The sequence below is a fragment of the Haplochromis burtoni genome, unplaced genomic scaffold, assembly GCF_018398535.1.
Source record: "Haplochromis burtoni strain Fernald_Lab_line unplaced genomic scaffold, NCSU_Asbu1 Contig_340, whole genome shotgun sequence".
In the NCBI taxonomy this organism is placed as follows: Eukaryota; Metazoa; Chordata; class Actinopteri; order Cichliformes; family Cichlidae; genus Haplochromis; species Haplochromis burtoni.
The window spans coordinates 445,393-467,423 of NW_024582701.1; the positions used below are offsets into that span (position 1 = coordinate 445,393).

A 22,031-nucleotide genomic window follows, 5' to 3' on the forward strand; every position below is an offset into this window, starting at 1 on the left:
GACTTCCAAGCCCTCCAAATGCTGCTAGATACTCTTTGGTTTCTCCACAAACAAAGCTTTTTGCTCAGGAATTTGACCAAAAAACACGTGGAGATACCTCAACTTGTCATCTGAGCTCAACGCCAAAACAGCAGAGCACATATGTATCATCTAATAACTGTCTGCTTTGTGTTTTGGTAGGGCTCAGTCACTGGGATGTATATATGAGAATACCAATCTTAATAAAATCTTCACAAGCACTTTGACTGAGCTCTAGAAGGTCATTGCTGATACAATTGGGGAAAAGATCTAAGAGTTCAGTACTGCTTTCATCTGCCTTTCTTCTAATCCAAATATTCCCACAATGCTTGCTTTGAGTCTGCTTTCAAGATCCAAGTTTTTATCCATTGCATCCCCTCATGACTGAATACATAAAGTGGATTCTTTATGAAAATGGCAGATGTACCTCATGCCTTCTGTGGATTTGTTCTGATAGTTGCAGTAGAGCTGCGGTGTACCCAGCATTGCTTCGGTGAAGACTGCCAGGAATCCCAAAGTCTCCACGAACAAAACCGAGTCCAGGAGGAGGTAGGTGATGTACGCTGCCACCAGAGTGAAGGTCAGCACGCACTGCACATAGTCCACAAAACGACTCCATGACCAGAAGTAGTTCCAGTCAAAATCTAAAGGTGCATAACATGAGAGACACAGAAATGAGTTTAAAAATCATTCTTCTAAAAAGATTCATTTTAAAAAAAAAGGTTCCTAATGGTCTAATCCCAACTATGGAAGGCACTTTTATTTATATACTGCTTTTCCAATCTTAAGATGCATCCGTTAAAACCAGAGACTATAAAAAGTCAGTAAATTCATGTGATTACGATTTTAAAAAATTATGCTGGCAACCAATGAGCACACACGATAACAGTGACTGATATTTGACAGGCCAATAAAAACATTCAATGGTTTCCCAGATAACTGGCTCCTGGAATGTTCACTACTGACCAACCGTCAGGCTTCACAGTGATCTGTGATAAGCAATCCTCCATGTTTTGATGCAGCTTTACTGAATACTCAAAGTCCTTCAGACTATTGGCCACATTTAACTATGCATTGATGCAGTGCTTTATTCTGTACACTTCAAGCTCATTATTTATCTCACATCAACATATAGATTAATGCAAACTCCATGCAAAAGGCCCGAGTCGGTGATTTAACCAGGAAATGCTGTTCACCGCACCACCATGCCACCAATGGTCACCACTGGAACCACTGGGTTGATCCTAATTGCTAAGTCCGTAAGCCTAACCAGGTGAGTTACAATACCTACACCTAATCAGATGGAGTTAAATTAGCCCCTAACCAGGAAGACATGGCCTTCTTTTACTGTGGAGACACTTTCATCTGATGTAATTAAATGAAATTTAAATACATGACCCTAATCAGGTGAATTCAGTTGGATTTACTCTGTTAGGATATTTTTTTATTGCCAAAATTCTGAAAACAGTACCCCAGAATACGTCATTAAATCGTTGCATTTGGGATAAATGTTCTTGTAACTTGTAATTTAATTCAAAAAAAGCTTCATCCTCAGTGGATGAGCTCTGCAAACCTTTTAGTAATCTGCACATTAAGTTGTAATATTTCTTGTGTAGAAGGTGTATTTTTCTTATAGGTAGGGCAGAATTTTAACATTCATAATTAAAATCCCAAATGCTTATTACCATTTGGAAATGATGTTCGAGTCATCGTTTAATAGTCAAAGGCAATTTTGTGGTGCCAATTTCTTGTTTTCCAGCACTGGAGACAAGGGATCATCTACTAATCCTCTCTGTTTTTATTTATTTATTTATTGAAGCCTCAAGTTGATAAAATCAAACAAACTACTGCTGTTATTTTTTATTTAATTAAATAACTACAAAATTTAATATGTCACAATTCCCTTCTCATAATCAGAACACACACCATGTTACCAGGAAACAAATATCTGAGCCGGTCCCCACTGGAATCAGTTCTCATTAAGATTCTTGTAAAACAGAAACATTTTACTTGTGGTCTTGATGAGTGGATGAGGGGGAGGAAGAGAGAACGTGGTGAAAAACTGTGAAAGGAGTGTGTGACGGTCAGCCGAGGTTGTGTTTCTTTTCCGTTGTAGTAATGGGATGAATGGGAATAGAGACACTGATGAATGATTTAAACCCTGTTATCAGTCCCAGTGCCTCTCATGTGCATTCTTGTGTGTGTAATTATTAGGTAAAGAATCTGATCACAGCAGCACTGTCTTCCTGTAATAAGCAAACAAGCCAATACTAATCACACTGTTATGTCTCCCGGCTTCATCGCCCAAGACTCAACTTTAACTGAAGGAAACGGTGACATTAATTCAACTTTGCCTATAAAGTCTTTGATGACTAAACACATGCGATATATCGTTATTGTATTAAGGCAGTGAAACCACAACACAAGTAAAAAATTAGGAGAGTGAAAGCTTTAACCATGAAAGTCCAATCATGGCTGAACTCCCACTGCTGCATCGCAAATGCAATTTCTACAAGCAACAAATGTAATCGAGCTGATTTACTTAATCATGTCTAAATGAGGCTTTGCTTATCTAAATGGCACATCTAAGTGCTCCACGAAGGCCAACTGCATAGGCCTGTATAGGCCTCCTGAGAAAAGCCTATGAACTGCAGAAGAAAAACAGAAAACAATACCAAATGCCAACCATTGCTTAGCCAAATGCCTGAATTGGACAATCCCTTTCTTTTTTTTTTTTTTTAAATTTCACACAGACTTGATAAAATCTGAAGTAAAAGAGTGGGAATGTTTATGACATTTGAGTTTAAGAGTGAATGGATGGTTGTTTCATTACAGAATTAATGGCAACCGATTCTGACATTTCGATGGCATTTCCACATATATTTACGAAACTGTGCCAGAAACCCAGCTCTTTAAAACTGAGCCAATTCAATTGTATCTCTTTGAAAGCAAAGCTAAACAAATACAACAAATGTAATTGAATTCTCAAAGAGCCATTTAAAGCAGGTCGTAGCCTGCCAATCCAGCACACACTAAGATTTTACCATGGAAAAAAAAAAATCAGTGTCCAAGATGGTAACACAATATAGTATTGAACAAAAGGAAAGTGGAGCTTTCAGTGGTACGCTGGAGCATGTACTTACTCCTGTTCTGAGTTTAATTAAGAATACCCACAGACAGCTGTTATGTGTGCTCTAAAGCAGTGTTTATACTGCAGGCGTAGATATCTGGTGTGGTTGTGAAGCCCTGCTTGCAGCTGAGCCAAAGGACTATGAATCTGGGCCAGCCAGCACCAGGCTGGCACTCTGTGATAACAGCCAAATATAGTCAGAAGTGATGAAGGGCAATCAAACATCGTTCAACACCAACCTAGAGCTAAAGCCATCACACCAAGTACAAAACTGAATATATGGTGGGAACCACATGTGACTGCCGGTAATGAAAACAATGGGTGCCAGTATGGGCTCAAATTGTGGTCATAAATATTTTGTACTTGTAAATCAGGATTTGTATGTGTAAAAAGAATTTGTGTATGCGTAAAAAAGATTTGTGTGTGGACTTTGCCAAAAAATAAGTGTCAAACTCTGCACTCAAGTTTCAAGTTACAAGTACGAATTTTGACCCCATTTTTCTTCCTTTCATCTGATTGGATAGTTAAATTTGTGATTGACATGACATTGACCAATCAGGGAACAGATGGGTTTGGCTGTCGGAGGGGTGCTTTATGGAGCTTCAGGTCCTTGAAGGGTAATACAGTTTGAAGCTGGAGGATCTCTATATAAATATCCGATAGAAGCTAGGTCACCTAACTTTCAGCAGCTGTTGAAAGGATAAAGTTGTGGTATGTCAGTGGTTAGAAAAACCATTATTACTTTAGGATTAGCTTAACACAAAGTCAGGGCTGACCCGGGACCATTGCTGTGAGTCACAGTGCGCAGCATAAAGGTCCTTTCACATCAGACGCAGCATGTGCTGCTAATGCTAACTGCTAACGAAAAGCCAAAGATCCAGAATTTGTTGCACTGGCTGCTGAGCTCTGTGGGTTTTTGCAGCAGTTTAACCTGTACTAGATGTACTAGATGCACCTGCTCCTTGTCGTAAAATTCTTCATTTAGGCAATTTCCATCATGCTTTTAACTGAATGAGATATATATATATATATATATGAATAAAACACTATACCAAAATGCACCAACTCTGCATATGCACTTCAAACAGACTTTAAGCAGACCTCAAAGAATTATGACAGGAATATTTACTTTTCAATGTTGTCTGTAACCAAGTATAATGTCCATGTTCAACTCAGATACATTCCTGTTGTGATAAGTTGCATTTATGGTTTGGAAATGGAACAATCAAGAGTATATGTCCCGATTAGGGTTGCCAACCGTCCCTTAAAATACGGAATCGTCCCGTATTTAGAAACAAAAGTACACGTCCCGTATTGAGCTAATAAGGGACGCACTTTGTCCCGTAATACAGTGAGAATCAAAAGTAGTCTATAAATGTTTAATGGAATTAACGCTTTGTTTGAAAACATAATTCCCAGCCCCTCTCCTGCTTTGTGACCAATGAGCTGACAGCACACTTATGACAATTCGAGTATGACAATTCAGATTACCGCTCATCTCATTGGTCGAGGAAAGGTCGCTTGCGGAGAAAATACCGGAAGACAACAGATGACCACAACAAGAAGCATGGCCAACAGGGAAACAAACGCCGACACTGCGGTGCAAGTCTCGGACGACAGTACACCTAAAGCTGGGCAGACACTGTGCGATTTTTTTCAGTCACGTTATTCAGCTCCTGCTCAAACTGCACGATTGACTCACAGGGTTAGAAGTTGGTAGGTCACGATGCAGGTCTCACACTATACCGCCCGATGCTCTGATGCGACCTGAGTGCTCACACTGTGCCTCCATAAAATGAAGGTTATAACAGAAAATCTGTCGCTCGCTCTCTCTGTCTTTCACTCACACAGACACACACCACCACCATCAACTTTGCTAAATTGCTAATGAAAAACATTGATCAGGCAGCTGTGATTGAGCAGCAGTGTCGATCCAACTATTTTCACGGTTGTTGTGGTCGTGATAATTTTGTGAGGCCACATCGAAAGGGCTCGGATGGTTCTACAGGTTGTGCCTCCATCGCTTGTGTCCAGATCACACGCTGCACAGCCGTGCTGCTCCGTCTTTTTCACCGACGTTTACGTGTTTGCGCGTGAGCAGTGTGAGCGCCTGTGGTGACACCCTCACGAGCGATTGATGATCGGGAGCTGGTCGTGAGGTGTTAATCACTTCTCGTTACCCCACGTATACTACACGACGCACGATGAAGGCCAAAATCGGTCCGATCACTCAAAAATCGGCTCAAAATGGGCCTAAAACCGCACAGTGTGAGCCCAGCGTTAGAGCAGCAATGTTTGTTCCCCTCAGAGAAAGGGAAGAATGGGAAAAGGAAAACACCTGGCTGGAAAAAGTTAATATGGGCATGTGCAGTGAATATCAGCGCTATGTGGCCAGAAGTGTGATAATATAACTTATTTTGTGTAATAAACAACTGCAAGGATAGATGATTACAACAAATAGATGACTAATACATAAAAGTAATACATAGATGAATAATGATGATGAGTTATGATGCGTAATCATGGGAACAAGCGGGTTTACAAACAGGAGCAGCTGATTAGCATTAGAAAAGCTGAAATAATACCTCAACTGAAGCCAATTGTACTAAATGCACTAAATGTGCACTGTTACAAGAATATTTTTCTTTCTATTGTTTTCTATTATTTTAAGTTAAGCAGGACAGAGTTCTTTTAAAGAAAGATTTACTTATATTCTCAAAAGTTAAGCATGACAGGCTTCTGTTTAAGAAAGAGACCTGTTTTATTGTGTTAATGTTGTCATTTTGAGCTAAAAATAAATGGCTAAATGATCATTTGTTTCACATGTGTTCATATCACAAAGAATATGCATCTGCTTAAATCAAATTCAAGTCAAATGGTTAAAAAATAATTTCACACACAAAAAAAGAGCTACCACACTGGGAAGGGTGAAGACAACTGGGTCGCCCGGCCCTGGCCACGAGGTGTCCCTTATTTATTTTTCAGGGAGTTGGCAACCCTAGTCCCGATATACATCCTTTACCAGCAGGATGTATATCAGCATGTATTTGGAGAATCCTGACCTTTTATGAGGAAAACTGGCTTCCCTGCAAGAAAATCTAAAGAACAAGGGTGGGGTTTTGTTTGATTCCAGATATATCAGGATATATCTTATTCAGGAAATTGAAAAATAAAAAGTGCTTAGTTTGCATGCTCTTCCTGTGTCAGAGTGAATTCTCTCCAGGTACTCTCGCCTCCCACAGTCCAAAGTCATACATGGGGTTAGACATATTGGTGATTCTAAATTGACCGTAGGTGCAAATGAGAAAATAATAATAATAATAAAAATAAAAACGTCAATAAATTCAGCTGCTGTAAGAAACAATTTTCCAAATACAGTATAAATAAAGTATTTTGCATTGCATCACATAACCATTAGTAATTCAAAATTAGCCACAGATGTGAACATGAGTGTGGATGCTCTCTGTTAGTCCTGTGAAAGACTGCATGATACACCAAGTTAAGAAAATGGATGCATAGATGTAATTAATAGGCAGTGGAATGCCTCTCCTATATCAGCTCTTCTGCTGCTTAGTAGTAGTGCAGTGTGTAGCCTCACTGTTACCTATACAATCGAGTTAAAAAAACAAAAAGAAACCTGAACGCTGCACTGATAATTAATAACTAATCAATTAACTAATAACTAACTAATTAATAATTAATAACTGCTAATTAATAAAGGTAATTTCATACTGCACCCTAACCTTTTTGAACCATAACATCATTTGTTCTCTTTCTCGATGTAAATGTGTGAGCACTAATGTATCGACAGGATTTCTTTTTTTTGACTTCTCTCCCAGTTTTCGCTGATGTAATGAACCGGGGGCTGGAGAGGCTTTCATTTCATGCCTTAGCATGAAATGAAAGGTTCATTTTTTCCATCTTGCAACCTGACTGCATGATCACCGATTCTGCAACACCTTTCAAATGAAGACTGTTAACCTTCGCAAATAAAAGGCAAACACTGTGACCGGGACATGCATCTTAACTGTTGTGCAATTTCAGCTTCCTATTTCAGTGAATGCGCTCCTTCACGTCAGTGCTGCCTCGTAATCAGCTTTCAATCATGCATGTGCAATTTCTGGAGACTTATGTGCCTTCAGCACTGAAAAGTAGCAAACATTTTTTAAAGGTAGTCTGTTGGCCCACTTCACAGCGACCACAAATGGATGTTTATTACTGTAGTGTACCTTGGCCATTCCCTACCATACACCCTCTCTTGCTGTGCCACTTGCGTGCCCGGGGGAATTCTTGCCTTCCTCTTTAATCCCCATGCTGTGTGGCAGCCGTTGTGGCATTGTGTGGGAACAGACTGAAGCTGCACACAATAGACTCCCTGCGGTGGCCGAATGTCTCAGTTTGTAGTCCCGCAGGGTTGCGGTACATGTGTAGGAAGGCACGGGTCAGAGCTGGCGATTCCAATCGCTTGTTTACCGGCTGTTTCCTGCCAGCTTCAGTTAGGCCCCAGAAAAGTCTAAGGGGGTAGTTGAAATAATGGCTGTCACTCAAAAGCACCCGTGGGACAAGCGAGAACATTATTATAAAAGACGGTTATAACAACCTGGGAAATTGAACCTGGATCGCAGTGGGCTTCATTTTCTGAAATTTGGACAGGTAGCTTTTTCACGGTGACTAATAGGCTTTCACTGCCAAGTCACAGCAACTTCCTCCACATTCAGTCTAAAAGTTCAGCTCCTTCCTGCCTGTAGGGAATGGATAACTTCACCTACAGGATAAGGTGATATATTCTAAGCTGCCAAACCCAATGAAGCTATACAGGTGCAGACCCCCATGGGACCAAAATGAGCAATGAGCCATTCCCAGACAATAGAAAGAAATGGAAATCTTTTGTATTGCCATGTACCTCCATAACATCATTAGGCCAACATCTCTGTGATATGGGACCACTGAATCATTGTGACATAATCACATAACATAACTGTAGTTATTAAATTCTTCACAACATCAGCACAGGGACGCTTTTCTTTTTGTGGGATAAATGCTACAAAAAGAGACTCCTTTTTACATTTGGACTTTTACTAATTATTTATTTATTTATTTATTTATTTTTTACATCAAAGAAAATCTTGAATTTAAAAAAGAATTTGGGATTGTATACCATCTGGGTGTAGCCACATGACTGAGAAGGAACATAAAGAACCCAGAACGGCTTGTGTTTCGCCGACTTCATAGAAATACTAAGATATATATTGTGTTTTGCCATGGAGTCTAAAATTGCCTAGTTAATATTACCAGTCCATTTTCTCCAACTCTATTCAGTCTGCAACACTGTACAGGTGACAGTCATTTTGCAGCAACCTTGTCACTATTTGTGTAGGAATGTGTGGTTGTGACTGGACTCTGAATGAATTTCTGTTTATGTAGACCAGGGATGTCCAACTCCAGGCCTCGAGGGCCGGTGTCCTGCAGGTTTTAGATGTGTCCTTGATCCAACACAGCTGATTTAAATGGCTAAATGACCTCCTCATGTCTTGTAGTTCTCCAGAGGCCTCATAATGAACTAATCACTTGAGGCCTGGAGTTGGACACCCCTGATGTAGACGTTCTAAGTCACCGACACTGATACCCAGCATTCCCTTTACACTGCCAGGTTTCCATTTTCCAGTGTAGTTCACAGTAGGATGTCAGGGAAGTGATCTGCTCATCGCTTTGCCATTAATGGCCAGTCGCTAGTGGACATTGTAGGCTTCTGTTGCCTTGGTACTCTTCTAATGTGTTTAGCATTCACTGATATGTCATTTATCTTCTTAGCTCTCACTGGTTGGTGCTTCAGTGGCTTGTCTCAAAGCTCGACCCAGTTCATGTCATCAATGGTTATTCTGTTAGCAGTCATTTGAAGTCAAGTCTTGGTGTTACTGACTTTCAGTGGTCTCTGGTTGCCATGTGACTGCTAGTTGCTTCATGTGTGGATGCGCCTTAAGAAGATGTGTCAGGAAGCAGAATGTTCTTCATCATCAAGTTAATCATGATGATGAGATTCCAAAAGAAAGGACAACACCATCAAAGTAAAGATGGGTTGAAGATAGATACTCAGCTTCTTCATAATAACACCCTGCATATGTAACTTTGTAGCTGATAGCCGAGTAAAAATCAGAAGTTAAAGTAAGTACAAGTACACTGACCCATCTGTTAAAACTGTTGTTAAAGCTTTCGGGTTTCCATACTAAACTAATTTCCCCTGCTCCAACCCTGGAGCTCTGTGTAGATGTGCTGACTGGAACAAATGCAAAAATGTCAGATATTTGCATTCACAGAAGTAATAAAAGGCCTAATATAAAAATTAAATGTCTTAGATGACTGAATGGAGCTCAAAACAAATGAAAGTGTGGATGTGATGGAGAGAGCTGCACCCTTTAGGGAACCAACACAGTTCCTGTCATGGTGGAGTAGAGTTTCAAATTTTGGTTTCCTTGTTGCCTCCTCTTATAGATCCTCTAAAAAGTTTGACTCAAAAACAAACTTTTGCACTTTCTTCCTGCTTTTCCCCCCCAAATCCTTTTACCTCCACCTGAGTGATTGCCGGCATTTCTGCTTCAGACACAGCCAAATGATCTGATCTTTTAATCTTCTTAAAGGATTGCAGCAGGCAGTCTTGCACATAAATCACACTGAGCTGCTATTACACCAGGACTTAACTTTCTCTCTCAAAACTACACATGCCACAACAAAAGACTTACAGTCCAGCACCGACGCACACATATGTGAGTGAGTCTGAGGCACCTGTATATAGAAAGGTTGCAGCTTATCACATCTATTGCAGCTTCCTTTGGGCAGTCCTGGGAAGTTCTATTAAAAGTCACCTACATTTTGTCTGTCTAGGTACAAATGTCCTGCTGTTTCATGAAGGTGCCTGGTGTGATAATGCTGCTGTGCTCTTATGAGAACAAATGAGGTATTATTGAGGCTCCGAGAACGCAAAGGGAGCAAACTGGACAGTCAGACAAATGCACAGGTTGAGAAACTGTCCTGAGGACTAAACAGCACCACAGTGAGTCACTACAGAGCGACATGGTGTGAACCGAATATCTGCTCTCTCTAATGTGTTTGTTCTGTGCCGCAGTTTTGATCTAACAGTCTTACAGTCTTTTCTCCCTGTGTGTTTTCTCACTTTTTATCGACGGCAGACTACAGCATGCTTGCTCTTGATATTTTCAATAGCGAATCAATGAACAGCAGCAAGGCAGCAAAGCTGCGATCAAAGAACATGGCTTTCTGTCAGCAAGGGTCTAATGACACTTGGCAGAGCTCACTGATCGATGACCATTCAGAGCCCAGCGATGGCAGCTTCCACATGTGGTCAAAGTCACGCAGCAGCAACACACACAGGTCAGAACACACTGAATCAAAGAAGCAATGACGCTAATGAAAAACAATTCTGCGCTCTGACTTTTTCATGACAGGAAAACAGCAATTCTGTCCATGTTGTCTACTGTGCACTACAAACTAAACAGGAAAGTTTGTTCTGTATTCAGACACGCTGAACTAAAAGTGCATGCTGCCTTTTCAATTCGCACATCTATGGTTTCCTTCTGCCATCTAGTGTCCATCGCAAAAACAACAGCCCTCTCTTCATGCTGTGTCCCAATTGAACTGTGTATACCAATTGCAAGTATATACACATTTAAACATATGTATATGACTGTGTACAAATCTTGAGTACTTCTCATTTATTAGTATTTTAATTCGAAGAAGCCAGAATTTCTTGTCTTTATAGAAAAGCGGACTTGAGCAATAGTTCTCCAGGCTTTCTGAAGTTTTTCTTTGAACATTGGCTGCTTATTCCACTCACTTTCTGATCATTTCCAGAGGACTGCTTTTGTTTGCTAGGCCACTTAACATTGACCTATCAATCATTCAAACACAGAAAAGGCACCTAACTAAAATGTGAACCGGTGTTGTGTCTACAGGTACCCTAAAGAGAACAAATTGTATCTTTAGGCACTTTGATACCAACATGCTGTTTCCAGAGAAAATAACTTGCTCCCATTTCTTTTATTGAATCTATGAAAAATAAATTTCCATATGCGTTTGCACATTTTGATATATCATAATTTCCATCTTCCTATCAAAATATAAAGAAATGAAGGGTGGCTAAAGTTTTTTAGGCAGGACTCTATATGCCACAGTTGTTTAGACTATTACAAAAGAAGGGCAATTTCTCTCATTAAATGAAAACATCTGGTGATCTTGAAACAAATAGCAATAAGCAGAGCAAATACTGTGGATTAGCTGGAATCCTAAATTACACAGGAACGTAACAAAATTAATCTTCCTGAAGTCCACCAACTGGTCTCATCAGTTCCCATGCTTTTTTGGACTGTTGTTAAAAGGAGATGCTACACAGTGGTAAACTGGTAAATGGGGGTTTGTATCTCCTCCTTGGATTCAACCAGACATTTTTCACTTGTTAGACAAATATGTAAATAACCTAAACTATGAAAGCATATATTTTACTTTTTTTAAAAAAATAAAATATATGGGTTCAGTTTGGACTGCGTGTCATTTACCTTTATATTAGATTAGCAAAACTGTGACACAAAGAGTGCAGTGGGTTGCCGAGTTGACGATCCACACCATGTCAGAAAAACAAGTATGGAGTAATTCTTTGGTCAACAGAAAAATAAAGAAGTACAAAATATACTTTAAATGTATTAGATAGCGGATACGAGTCTCACCATTTTAATTTAATCCCAAGTAATATGCTGGGATTCGTCAATTCAAATGAGAATATTTGAGTTTACTTTAAATGCAGCTTGACTTGTAAGTTCAGCAACATAAGTCCTGAGTCCTCTTTAAATGTGTTGAGTTCTGTTTGGGTTTACACTGTACTGAAAGTATTGAAGTCAGCCAGTAGGAAGACAGCATTAATTCAAAATCATTAATTAAGCATTAATTAAAAGTCATTAGTGTTTGATTTTGCAGCCTTTCAACAATGTGCTTTACATTACAGTATTAGTCCAGAATAAAAATCAACATGCCGCAGCTTAATATTATTCATACACAAAAGTTAATTTTGCTTGTATGCTGGCCCTGAAGTGCGAAACAAAGACAAATCAGAAAACACGACATTTCAGAAAAAGAAAACAAAATCACAACAACAAAACAAACACAACAACATTTTGTGACTGTGTTTCATGATGCAGTGATTTTCCTTTTTGTCTTTTGCACTTCGTCAAGATCAATTATTGCTTTTCAAAATACATAAATATCACAGTAACATGAGTATATTTCATTGAGTTACTTCATACTGTAACTCAATGACATGAGTACAGTAACTACTGTAAACTAGTGGCAGTATGCAGGTCTAACAGGATTAGCTTCTTTTTCTTCCTACGTTGTTGTGCACTAAGGGCGTGCAGTGAAACATGCTGTAGAGCATCACAACAGTTTCTATAATAGACAAACGGTTAATGTGCTCGATCATTCAAAAACATGCGAGAGAAAGGGGCTCATGCTTCACGTCAACTCAGTGGAAACTGTTAGTCGGTGTCAGTTAGTGAGACGGGTGGGCTGTGAATGAGAGCCAGGCAGGGTTATCACCATGCACAAGACACACAGGAGTGGAGATGGGAGAGGCAGATGAACTACGACTGATGTTTCATGACAGACACAGTAAGTACATACCCAGAAAGAGCCTCTTAGGGATTCTGACCTCCTCGTCCTTAATGTCTGTGGCTACAGACAAAAAAAACAAAAAATATATAGACAAAAAAGAAAAAAATAGAGCTTGGTTTTCTTCAGCAAAGCTGGAGTTGATCTTTGTCAAATTACAGAACTCACTGATTCTGTGATTTGTTACACCAGTGATCTGTGAGGTTAGGAGTGTTCCCACCTGCTTAGCTTCCTCAGATGCATAACCTTTATAGCTAATAAACACTCAATAAAATTTTGAGTTCAGTAATGTAACTTAATTCAAGGTGTTTTAATCCACAAATCTGGTGACATCTGCAAAGTCCAAAGTTCTATTTTTCCCCAATCGTCTTACATTCCTTTTACTTTATTTGTTTTAGCATTTATTGCACTAAGCTTGCTCATCTTCACAGCTTCTGCTGCACAGTTTTTTGTTCCATAGGAAGATATAAAATAGCCTTCGTCATGTTATTCTTTAAACGTAGCCGTTACTACCAAAGGATACATAAAAGCTCCATAAAAGCATATTTCACACACGAACCTATTAGCCAGACCTTGGAATGGTGAGGACGATGTTTATCTGTAGTGTCACATGTACCTGACACGGGCTTAATATTTCAAGATGGTGTGATGCAGAGCTGTAACGCTTTCAAGTTTTTCAGTTATATTTTCAATGACAAATATTTCTTTAGCTTCCCCACACAAAACAAAACACAAACAAACGCACACATACACACACATTTATAGGAACATGTGATGTTGGGAAAATTATTTTAAACATTGCTTTCACCTCTGAACCAGCTCCGAGTTTGGATTCAGGAGACAGACACGCTCTTTGCTTTTAAGATTAAGCTAAAAATTCAAACTTTCCTTTTTTCAATATATAGTTGAGGCTGGATCAGGTGACCCTGAACCATCACTTAGTTGTGATGCAGTCGGCCTAGGCTGCTGGGAGCTTCCTGGTGTTTCTTCTTCACTCCCTTTCACTCTCTGTGTTTATACACCACTCTGCATTTAATCATTCGCATTAATCACTTCCACAATGGAAAACAGCCGCTCCCTCACCCCCCAGCTGGTCGCAGCAAATGGCCGCCCCGCACTGACCCTGATTCTGCCAGAGGGTTCATCCTGTCAAAAGGAAAGGAGCAAGCATTGGGTGACAGTGGGATGGAAAATCCCACTGTCACCTAATGCTTGCTCCTAGGGTGTCGTCTGACCGTACTGTCTCAAAACTTCTAAAAAACAAAACAAAAAAGAGTTTAGAGTACAGTCGATGGCCACGACCCAAGCATTGCAGACCAAAGATGAAAGAGAGCAACGCGATATAATCTACCAGAGTATTTGTGTCTTTTCATTTTAATGAATATGCTTGGCATGATGTGTATTTATTGATCAAGTTAACGTTGACTGGTAACATTTTAATTGCGTGACTACAATTATAAAGTTCACAATGCTGAGAAAATGAACCCTGTAGTCTCCAATGTATTTGTTCCTTCAATTTTGCAGATAAACTCACTATACAGTCCTCCGGGTTACAGGAAGCAGTGAATGATTGTGGATTAAATACACACATTTGTACAAAAACTGAAAAATAAAGCCTTTAGCCCTGACTTCAGTATTTAAGCTAAGCCTAACAATCTAATCTAACTCAGCAGTTAAATTTTTTTTTTTTAACTTTGTTTTTCACATCTTAGGTTTACTTCACCGGAAGTTTGGAATTTCTCTGACAGTTGCTGCTTGGTGTAGACACTTAAACATGAAGCTACACTGCCCTACTGAGGCTAAATGCACTAACTGCACATTTGGCCAAAATACAAAAAAACCTGGCACTAAACGGTCCCTCTGTCTCTCTCTGTGTGCTGTTCACTGAGTGAATGAGCAGTGACTGACGGAAACCAGCTGTGGAAGAGAAGAGAGAGACAAGAGACTTCCTGTTGTTTCAAACTTCCTCTGTGTGATCATTTTAGATGTCAGATAGCAGAATCACAGGACAACTTATTGCTTTTCTCGTGTTTTGCAATCAGACATGAGTCTGAAGCTTCAGTTAAAGTAACAAAGCCCAAAAATGTCATTACATTTAGTAAAATTAACAATCTATCCTAAAGGCTGATGGATAAAACTTGTTTTATTGCACTGCACTTCCTGACATATGCTCCAGTTATATTGACAGGCTGATGGTATTGGCCGGTATTAGCTTTTGCTAATTATCAGCATTTATAACAACTGAGAAATGAACCAAAAAAAAGTTGACAGGAGAAACATTGTGTTGATGTTGCACAGTTTGTCCACCAGAGGGCAACTGTCCTGTTAGCAACAACATTTCAAATGCCACAACCAGCTGATCCTGTGCATTTAAACTGTACTGTTGTGCTGTTTTAGCAGTGACTCATAAAGATAGAAGTACACAATACGAATTTTAAGCAAACCTGTCTATGTATATTCGCTGAAGTATCAGATTTTAGAGTCGCCAACTATTGTTATCGACTTAAAAAGAAATGTGTGAGGCTCTGATTATAAAACAGTGTCTCCATGTTTTCCTTTTACACTGGATTATATTTAATCCTGCCCACGCTAGTTTAACTGATACTCTCCCATTATCTGACATTGAGCCTCTTCATATTAGCAGCCAGGTTTAGTCAAATTTCCTCAAAGTAAGCAGGAACTTGTAGCATGCCCAGCACGGCGTATCAGACAACAAAGGGCAGCTGTTTGTGTTTGTTTACAAAGGGATAAATGTCACAAAACAGAATCAAGCGTTTCCCTGTGTGGGTTATGAATAACTTTATGACAAAAATTACAAAATGTAATCACCTTAATGTCAGTAATCAGCCTGGAAAGTTTCATGGTTAGTAATATATTTTACCCCATCATCCTATATCACTTATTTGAACTAAGAGCAATATAAAACCAGCTTCAGAAAGCTTATTTTATATAGTTTTAGAAAGAAAAACCTGCACAGGAGATCACAGGCAACAATCACCAGCCTCTCACACACTCACACACACTAATCTGAGCCTTATCTGCACGGTAAAGTGGCACCGCCTGGGTGTTCTGACCTAAGAAGGAGCGCCTCTTCGTGCTGAGTTCAGTGGCCATGCGGACGTTGGTGCACAGGTTCAGCATGATGAGCATTGTGCAGATCATGATGATGCTCTGCCACAGCAGCAGCGTCTCAAAGTAGCGTCCAAATCTAAAGAAGAAGAAAACAATATGTGGATTTTAAGATTTCATATTTACCCTACGGTTCTCTCACCCATTTGCTGGTCACCAGACCTTCAAGGGGACCTATTACACTCATTCCTAAGTGCATATTACACCATATTCATTCAAATCATTGAATTCTAATCACATCTAAGGCCACAGGTGTATAAAATCAAGAGGCTAGATATGCCGAAGGAACGGGTCGCTCTCAGGAGCTCAGTGAACTCCAGTGTAGTACACTGATAGGATACCGCCTGTGTAACATGTCCAGCTGTAAAATTTTCCTGAGCTTTTAGTGGTTTTATAACAAAAAGGAAGTGAATGACAGCAACTCAGCCATGAAGTGGCAGGCAATGTAAAATCACAGAGCGGGGCCAGCAGATGCTGAGGGGCATAGTGTGTGGAGTCGTTACAGACCTCCAAAACTCATGTGGTCTTTGGATCAGCTCAAGAACATTTCATGGAGAGCTCCACAGAATGGGTTTCCATGGCCCAGCAGCTGCATCCAAGCCTTACATCAACAAGCACAATGCAAAGCCTTGGATCCAGTGGTGTAAAGGACACCACTGGATCCTAGAGCAGTAAGGTCTCTGGAGTGACAAATCACATTTGTCTTTCTGACAACCTGGTGGACGAGTCTGGGTTTGGTGGTTGCCAGCAGACCGATACTTGTCTGACTGCAGTGTACCAAATGTAAAGTTCAGTGGAGGAGGGATTATAGTGTGGGGTTGTTTTCCAGGAGTTGGGCTTGGGCCCTTAGCTCCAGCAAAAGGAACTCTTACTGCTTCAGCATACCAAGGATAAGCGGTGTGGAAAAGGTCTGGAAGAACTTGGCTGACCTCAACCTGACAGAATACCTCTGGGATGACTTAGACGGAGACTGTGGGCCAGGTTTTATTGTCCAACATCAGCATCTGCACTCAAAAATGTGGTTCTGGAAGGATGATCATAAACTTCTATAGACACACTCCTAAACCATGTGGAAAGCCTTCCTAGAAGAGTTGCTATTGGTGCAAAGAGTGGGCGAAATCATATTAAACTCTATGGATTAAGAATGGGGCGTCACTTACGTTTATATGCGTGTGAAGGCAGACGAGCAAATACTTTTGGCAATACAGTGTATTAATGCTTGGACTCTAATAGAGTAGCTTTGCATGATTAAAGCTACTTTTAGCTGCTCACTTATTCACACAGGGTTACCACAGTGCTGCATACTTAACCTGTTGGATTTTTAAACCAGGTGCTCTTCCTGACACAACCGCCAAGGGATCTGTATCTCATCCTGGGACTGAACCAGGAAACTTTTGCTTGTTAGGCAAACATGCAAACTACTGCACTACAGAGCCACAATGCACAGCTCTTATCGTAAACTGTGTATTTTTGTGCCTCGGGTTATCCACATTATATGTACAAGTCTCTACATCATTATTTCTGTGGCCTCATTTAATATCCACCATTATAACCACTGTATAAAAAAAATAAAAGGAAAAGCGAGTCTTGTCTGCTATAAGTTGAATACTGTTCAGAGGTAAAATACAGTTTGGTGTTTAACAGTAACCAGCAGACTGTTTGCAGTGCATTCAACCCAGCAGGCCGCTTTTCCTCTATGAGTCGGTTAACATGCAGTGTAAGAGGATCTCTTTTTTTAAAAAGCTGAATATAAGAGAATATCCGAAGCCTCCCATAACAACCTCACAAGCTCTCAAAGGATGTGAGAGTCTGTTACCTGAAGAGTATCCTCAGGATGTTTGCCACCAGCAGCACCAGGCATACGTAGGTGGAGAAGCCCTCTGCATTCTGGGTCAGGCGGATGTCTCTGTACTGGGGGATGTAGGGCACCACCCCACCGAACACCATGGCACCGGCAGCGACCCACGCCACCAGGTTGTTAAACACGGTGAGGATCTGGTCAAACAACTCATCTTCCATGCTGTTCGTCGGCGGAATAAGCGAAGAGACGTCAGCTGGCTGTCAGTGGCTCTAGAGACTATTTTTGGCTGTTGATCCTCCTCCGGTTCCTCGATGTGGCTTTGAGATCGGGAGAGAAGCATCCGTGTTTTCCACGCATGACTGAGAAAAAGCAGCTAATGCCACGCCATCATAAACAGAGCAATGAAGCACAAACGACGTATCCGGGGCTGACGTTACAATAGCGGAAACAATGAGCAGTAAACAATGAGCTTCCGTACAAAAGCAGCGGTTGTGCAGTCACTGCAGTACGGTCATTTACTCTGTGTTTCCCATTTCCTTGACTCAACACTGCTGATGCTTGTGAGCGTTTTAGCACGGGCTGAACTTAAGTCGTTATAGGAAACACACGACTCTCCTGAAAATGTATAAAAAGCCCCTGAAATGAAACAGCATTTTTTTGTTTGCGGTGTCCCTACATCACCATTGTTTCTTCTTCGCTGTCCTGCCCGTCTGTAATGTTTCCCAACACTTCCTGGAACGTCTCACGTCACGCGCTCAATCAAAGATTATCCAACTTGATCAAGATAGTTCACACACAGGCAAACTGTATGTGGCTAGCTATCTAGCAGGTTAACTAAAAAATAAATAATAGAAAGAATAAAAATAAAAAAATAAAAAAATAAATAAAATACAGAATTTTAACATATAGTTTGTGTCAGCTGTTTGGCAGAACGTGAATGTTATGGTAATTTTGGGCTCTGACTCTGTAGCTACGTAGAAATAAGCTTCATAAGTAAGTAAGTAAGTAAAGTTTATTTATATAGCACCTTTCACAGACATATGTCACAAAGTGCTTTACAAGGTAAAAACATAATACAGTCATAAAATACATCATAAAAACCCTGGTCTAATTAAAAGCTTTTTGAAATAAAAATGTCTTTAGCTGCTTTTTGAAGGTCTCCACTGAGTCCAACCCTGTAGAAATAGGGGAAGTGCATTCCACAGTCTGGGTGCAACAGCTTGGAAAGATCGGTCCCCTCGGGTTTTAAAACGAGTGTGGGGGACCACTAAAAGGTTTTGGTTTGATGACCTCAGGTTACGTAAGCCTCTGGAATTGAGGATTAAACAATTTAGGCCCTCACTTCAACCTGGACTGCTCATAAAAAAACAGGTTAGCACCAGGAAAACCAACCAGTTTCAGTCTATTCTGCCACGAACACGACAGAATTATGCCAGAAGCTTTTTGATGGCTACCAAAAACATCTGATTGAGGTGCAACATGAGGAACATGAGGTCAGGAGGAGACTGAGAGCCAGTGGTCAAACTCTGTGCAGACCAACTGCCAGGAATCCTCACCAGCCTGCTCAGCCTCTCCCTGACTCATGCCACTGTCCCCACTTGTCTGAAGGCCTCCACATCATTCCCATCCCCAAAAAGACTGGAATAGAAAGCCTCAATGACCACAGACCTATACCTCTCACGTCTGTAGTCATGAAGTGTCTCAGCACATCAGAGACTACCTACCTCCCTCTCTTGACCCCCACACGTTTGCTTACAGAGCAAATCGGTCCATGGAGGATGCCATCACCATCACCCTTCACAGAGCAGCGGGAAATCTGAAGAATGGGTAGAGCTACGTGAGGATGCTTTATGTGGATTACAGCTCAGCGTTCAACACCATAATACCAGACATCCTTACTACCAAACTAGACCACCTTCAGAACCCCCTGCTACTTGCTCCTGGATCAAAGACCTCCTCAAAAACCAGCCTCGGTCAGTCAGACGGATCTCTGATCAATCTCTGATGGAGATGAGACAGTGTAGAGGTAGAGATATTTCTCACTGGTGCTCAGAACACAACCTGAAACTAAGCATCTTTAAAGCAACAGAACTTATTGTGAACTTCAGGAGGCACAGACAGGTTCTCTCCACTCTCATTATAAATGGTGAGTGTGTTTATTCTGTCTCCATCTTCAGGTTTCTGGGCACCTACATCTCTGGCGATCTCACCTGGGCAAAGGAAGAATAACCTGTACCAGAAGCTGCTGTTGGCCTTCTATCGCTCCTCGGTGCACTGCGTGCTCTCCTACTGCCTGGGTGTTTGGTACGCAGGGGGCACAAATGATAACATTACGTTATCATTAACGTTACAAAGCACTAACACATTCACATTCAGAAGAGATCCAGGGTCAGCGCTGGGCAGCCTGCCTCAGCGTTTTAGGGGGTGAACTAGGGGAAAGAGATGAAAGAAAAGGGGAGCAGAACAAAGAACAAAGATGCTCAATGAGCTTCACAGACACAAGCTGCAGTGGACAGTTTTAATTATTTCTATCACTTGCTAACAGCAGTAAGAAACATTTTCGCTTTCACAAATCTCTAACGCAGTTCTCAGTGTGCATCATACAGCTAAACTACAGCCCCCCACCCACAGTCTTTGCCCCGAGAACACTAAGCAGGTTAATCCGGCCCTGCTGCAGACAATGAATATTTTAGTCAATTGCAACTGAAGAGGCCTAAAACAAAGTGACACATCTGGTTCTGCCTGTTTTCTGCACTGACTGTAGAGCAACATCTTCTTCAATATTTCATGTAACCTGGTTTATGTTAGCTGACTTCTTCCTTTGTACAGTCCATCCCTTAATCACTGCAGTCCATTTTAACAAGCCTTTGTAATGATGTTATACAGTATAAATGTATTATATTCAGCAGGAGTGAAAGAGACACTGCCCGAAATAAAGAAAGATTTATAAAGGCTTAATGAAAGTTATGTAACCCTGATGGCAGACAGCTGTTTTCTCTCATCTCTCACAGTGAGCAGGATAATGTATTACATAAAAACCAAAGCCTCGTTCTGGGGGCGCAGCAACAAAACCCACAGCGACCTGACTGGCAGGATAAACCAGTTTACAAAGAGTTAAAAAAAATGTTTGTCCCATGTGCTGCGCGCATACAAATCTCCGCCACTGTCACAGTTAAGGATGAGAAAGGCAGCTGTTACAACAACGGAAATGTAACAATATTCGCCTTCAAAATAAAAGGCGGAAATTGGGGGAAACAAGTGGGTTTTCGTTTTTCGTTTTTTGTTTTTTTTGCTTTGCGCCTTTACCTGGATGAAATGCCTTGTGGACATTTATACTGTAGACATCCTGCCACAGCACAAGACTGAATTCAACAGAGTTTCTAGCTCACACGTGTGGCGTGGTGTGTTTTCTAATCTGTTTACATGCGTGAAGAGTTTTACTTTTACAGGTTTGTTGCTTAAATTCAAACTCACAGTTTGTCTTCATGGTCATTGTATCAATATTACCCCCCTGAATGCAATCTGCCTCATTATTAACAATTAAATTAAGTGGACTTTATTAGTATAAATTCTAATCTATCCATTTTCCCCACTTATTCAATTCAGGGTTGGGTTGGGTATATCCCAGCTGGCTTAGGGTGAGATTGGGTGTGAGAGGTGGGGTAAACCTTGGGCAGATCACCAGCCTGTCTCAGGGCCAAAAGAGAGAAACAACCTCAACCTCTCGCCCCTCTTAATCATTCAGTCGTCTTAAACCCACGCTGGACGACTTTAAGGATGAATCCACCCATTCTTAGAAATCTCTGGTGTTAGACGTGTTCCTATTCTATGTCTATTTTATCCAGAATGGTCACCAGTTAACACTGATGAGTGAATTATATCCCAATCAAAAAGACTAAATGATCCTACCCTCATGTCAAAGCTGTTGGCATTTACACCTTGGTAATATCACAGATTGGCACAAAGATTTAAGAGTCAAACCTTGCAATTATGAGCCAATTATGCAACTTACATATACCGTGTACATTTAAGCCATAGCTATTCACCCTTGTGCCAAATTTAAAAAATAAAAAATCTTCTAGAAAAAAAAAATCATATTGAAATGAAATTGTCTGTAGCTGAAAAAAAAATGTGGTGACTTGAAGGTTGAGCCCCTGCGACGCTTTTATTTTGAAGGGACGAGCGCCACAAGCGGAAGTTTGTGTCAACTCGGCATACCGCAAAGTTAAGGGAGTCACCGCCAGCGTCACAGAAAGGAAACTCATTTGGGATTTTTTAACC

General features: G+C 40.7%; 1 protein-coding gene across 2 annotated transcripts in view; it reads right to left on the reverse strand.

Annotated features, from left to right (window-relative positions):
* slc66a2 (solute carrier family 66 member 2) overlaps positions 1–18,482 on the reverse strand; it is a 38,302-nt gene extending 19,820 nt beyond the window's left edge. Inside the window, exons 1-4 of one of the 2 annotated variants that reach the window (XM_014340178.2) lie at positions 17,766–18,482; positions 15,895–16,028; positions 12,833–12,883; positions 446–662 (exon numbers count right to left, since the gene is read on the reverse strand). In XM_014340178.2, the coding sequence (XP_014195664.1) occupies positions 446–662; positions 12,833–12,883; positions 15,895–16,028; positions 17,766–17,968 (605 nt within the window). In that variant the 5' untranslated portion in view covers positions 17,969–18,482. The remainder of the gene's footprint in view (positions 1–445; positions 663–12,832; positions 12,884–15,894; positions 16,029–17,765) is intronic. The other variant, XM_014340179.2, reaches the window with a different exon arrangement.
* Positions 18,483–22,031: the final 3,549 nt, after the last annotated feature.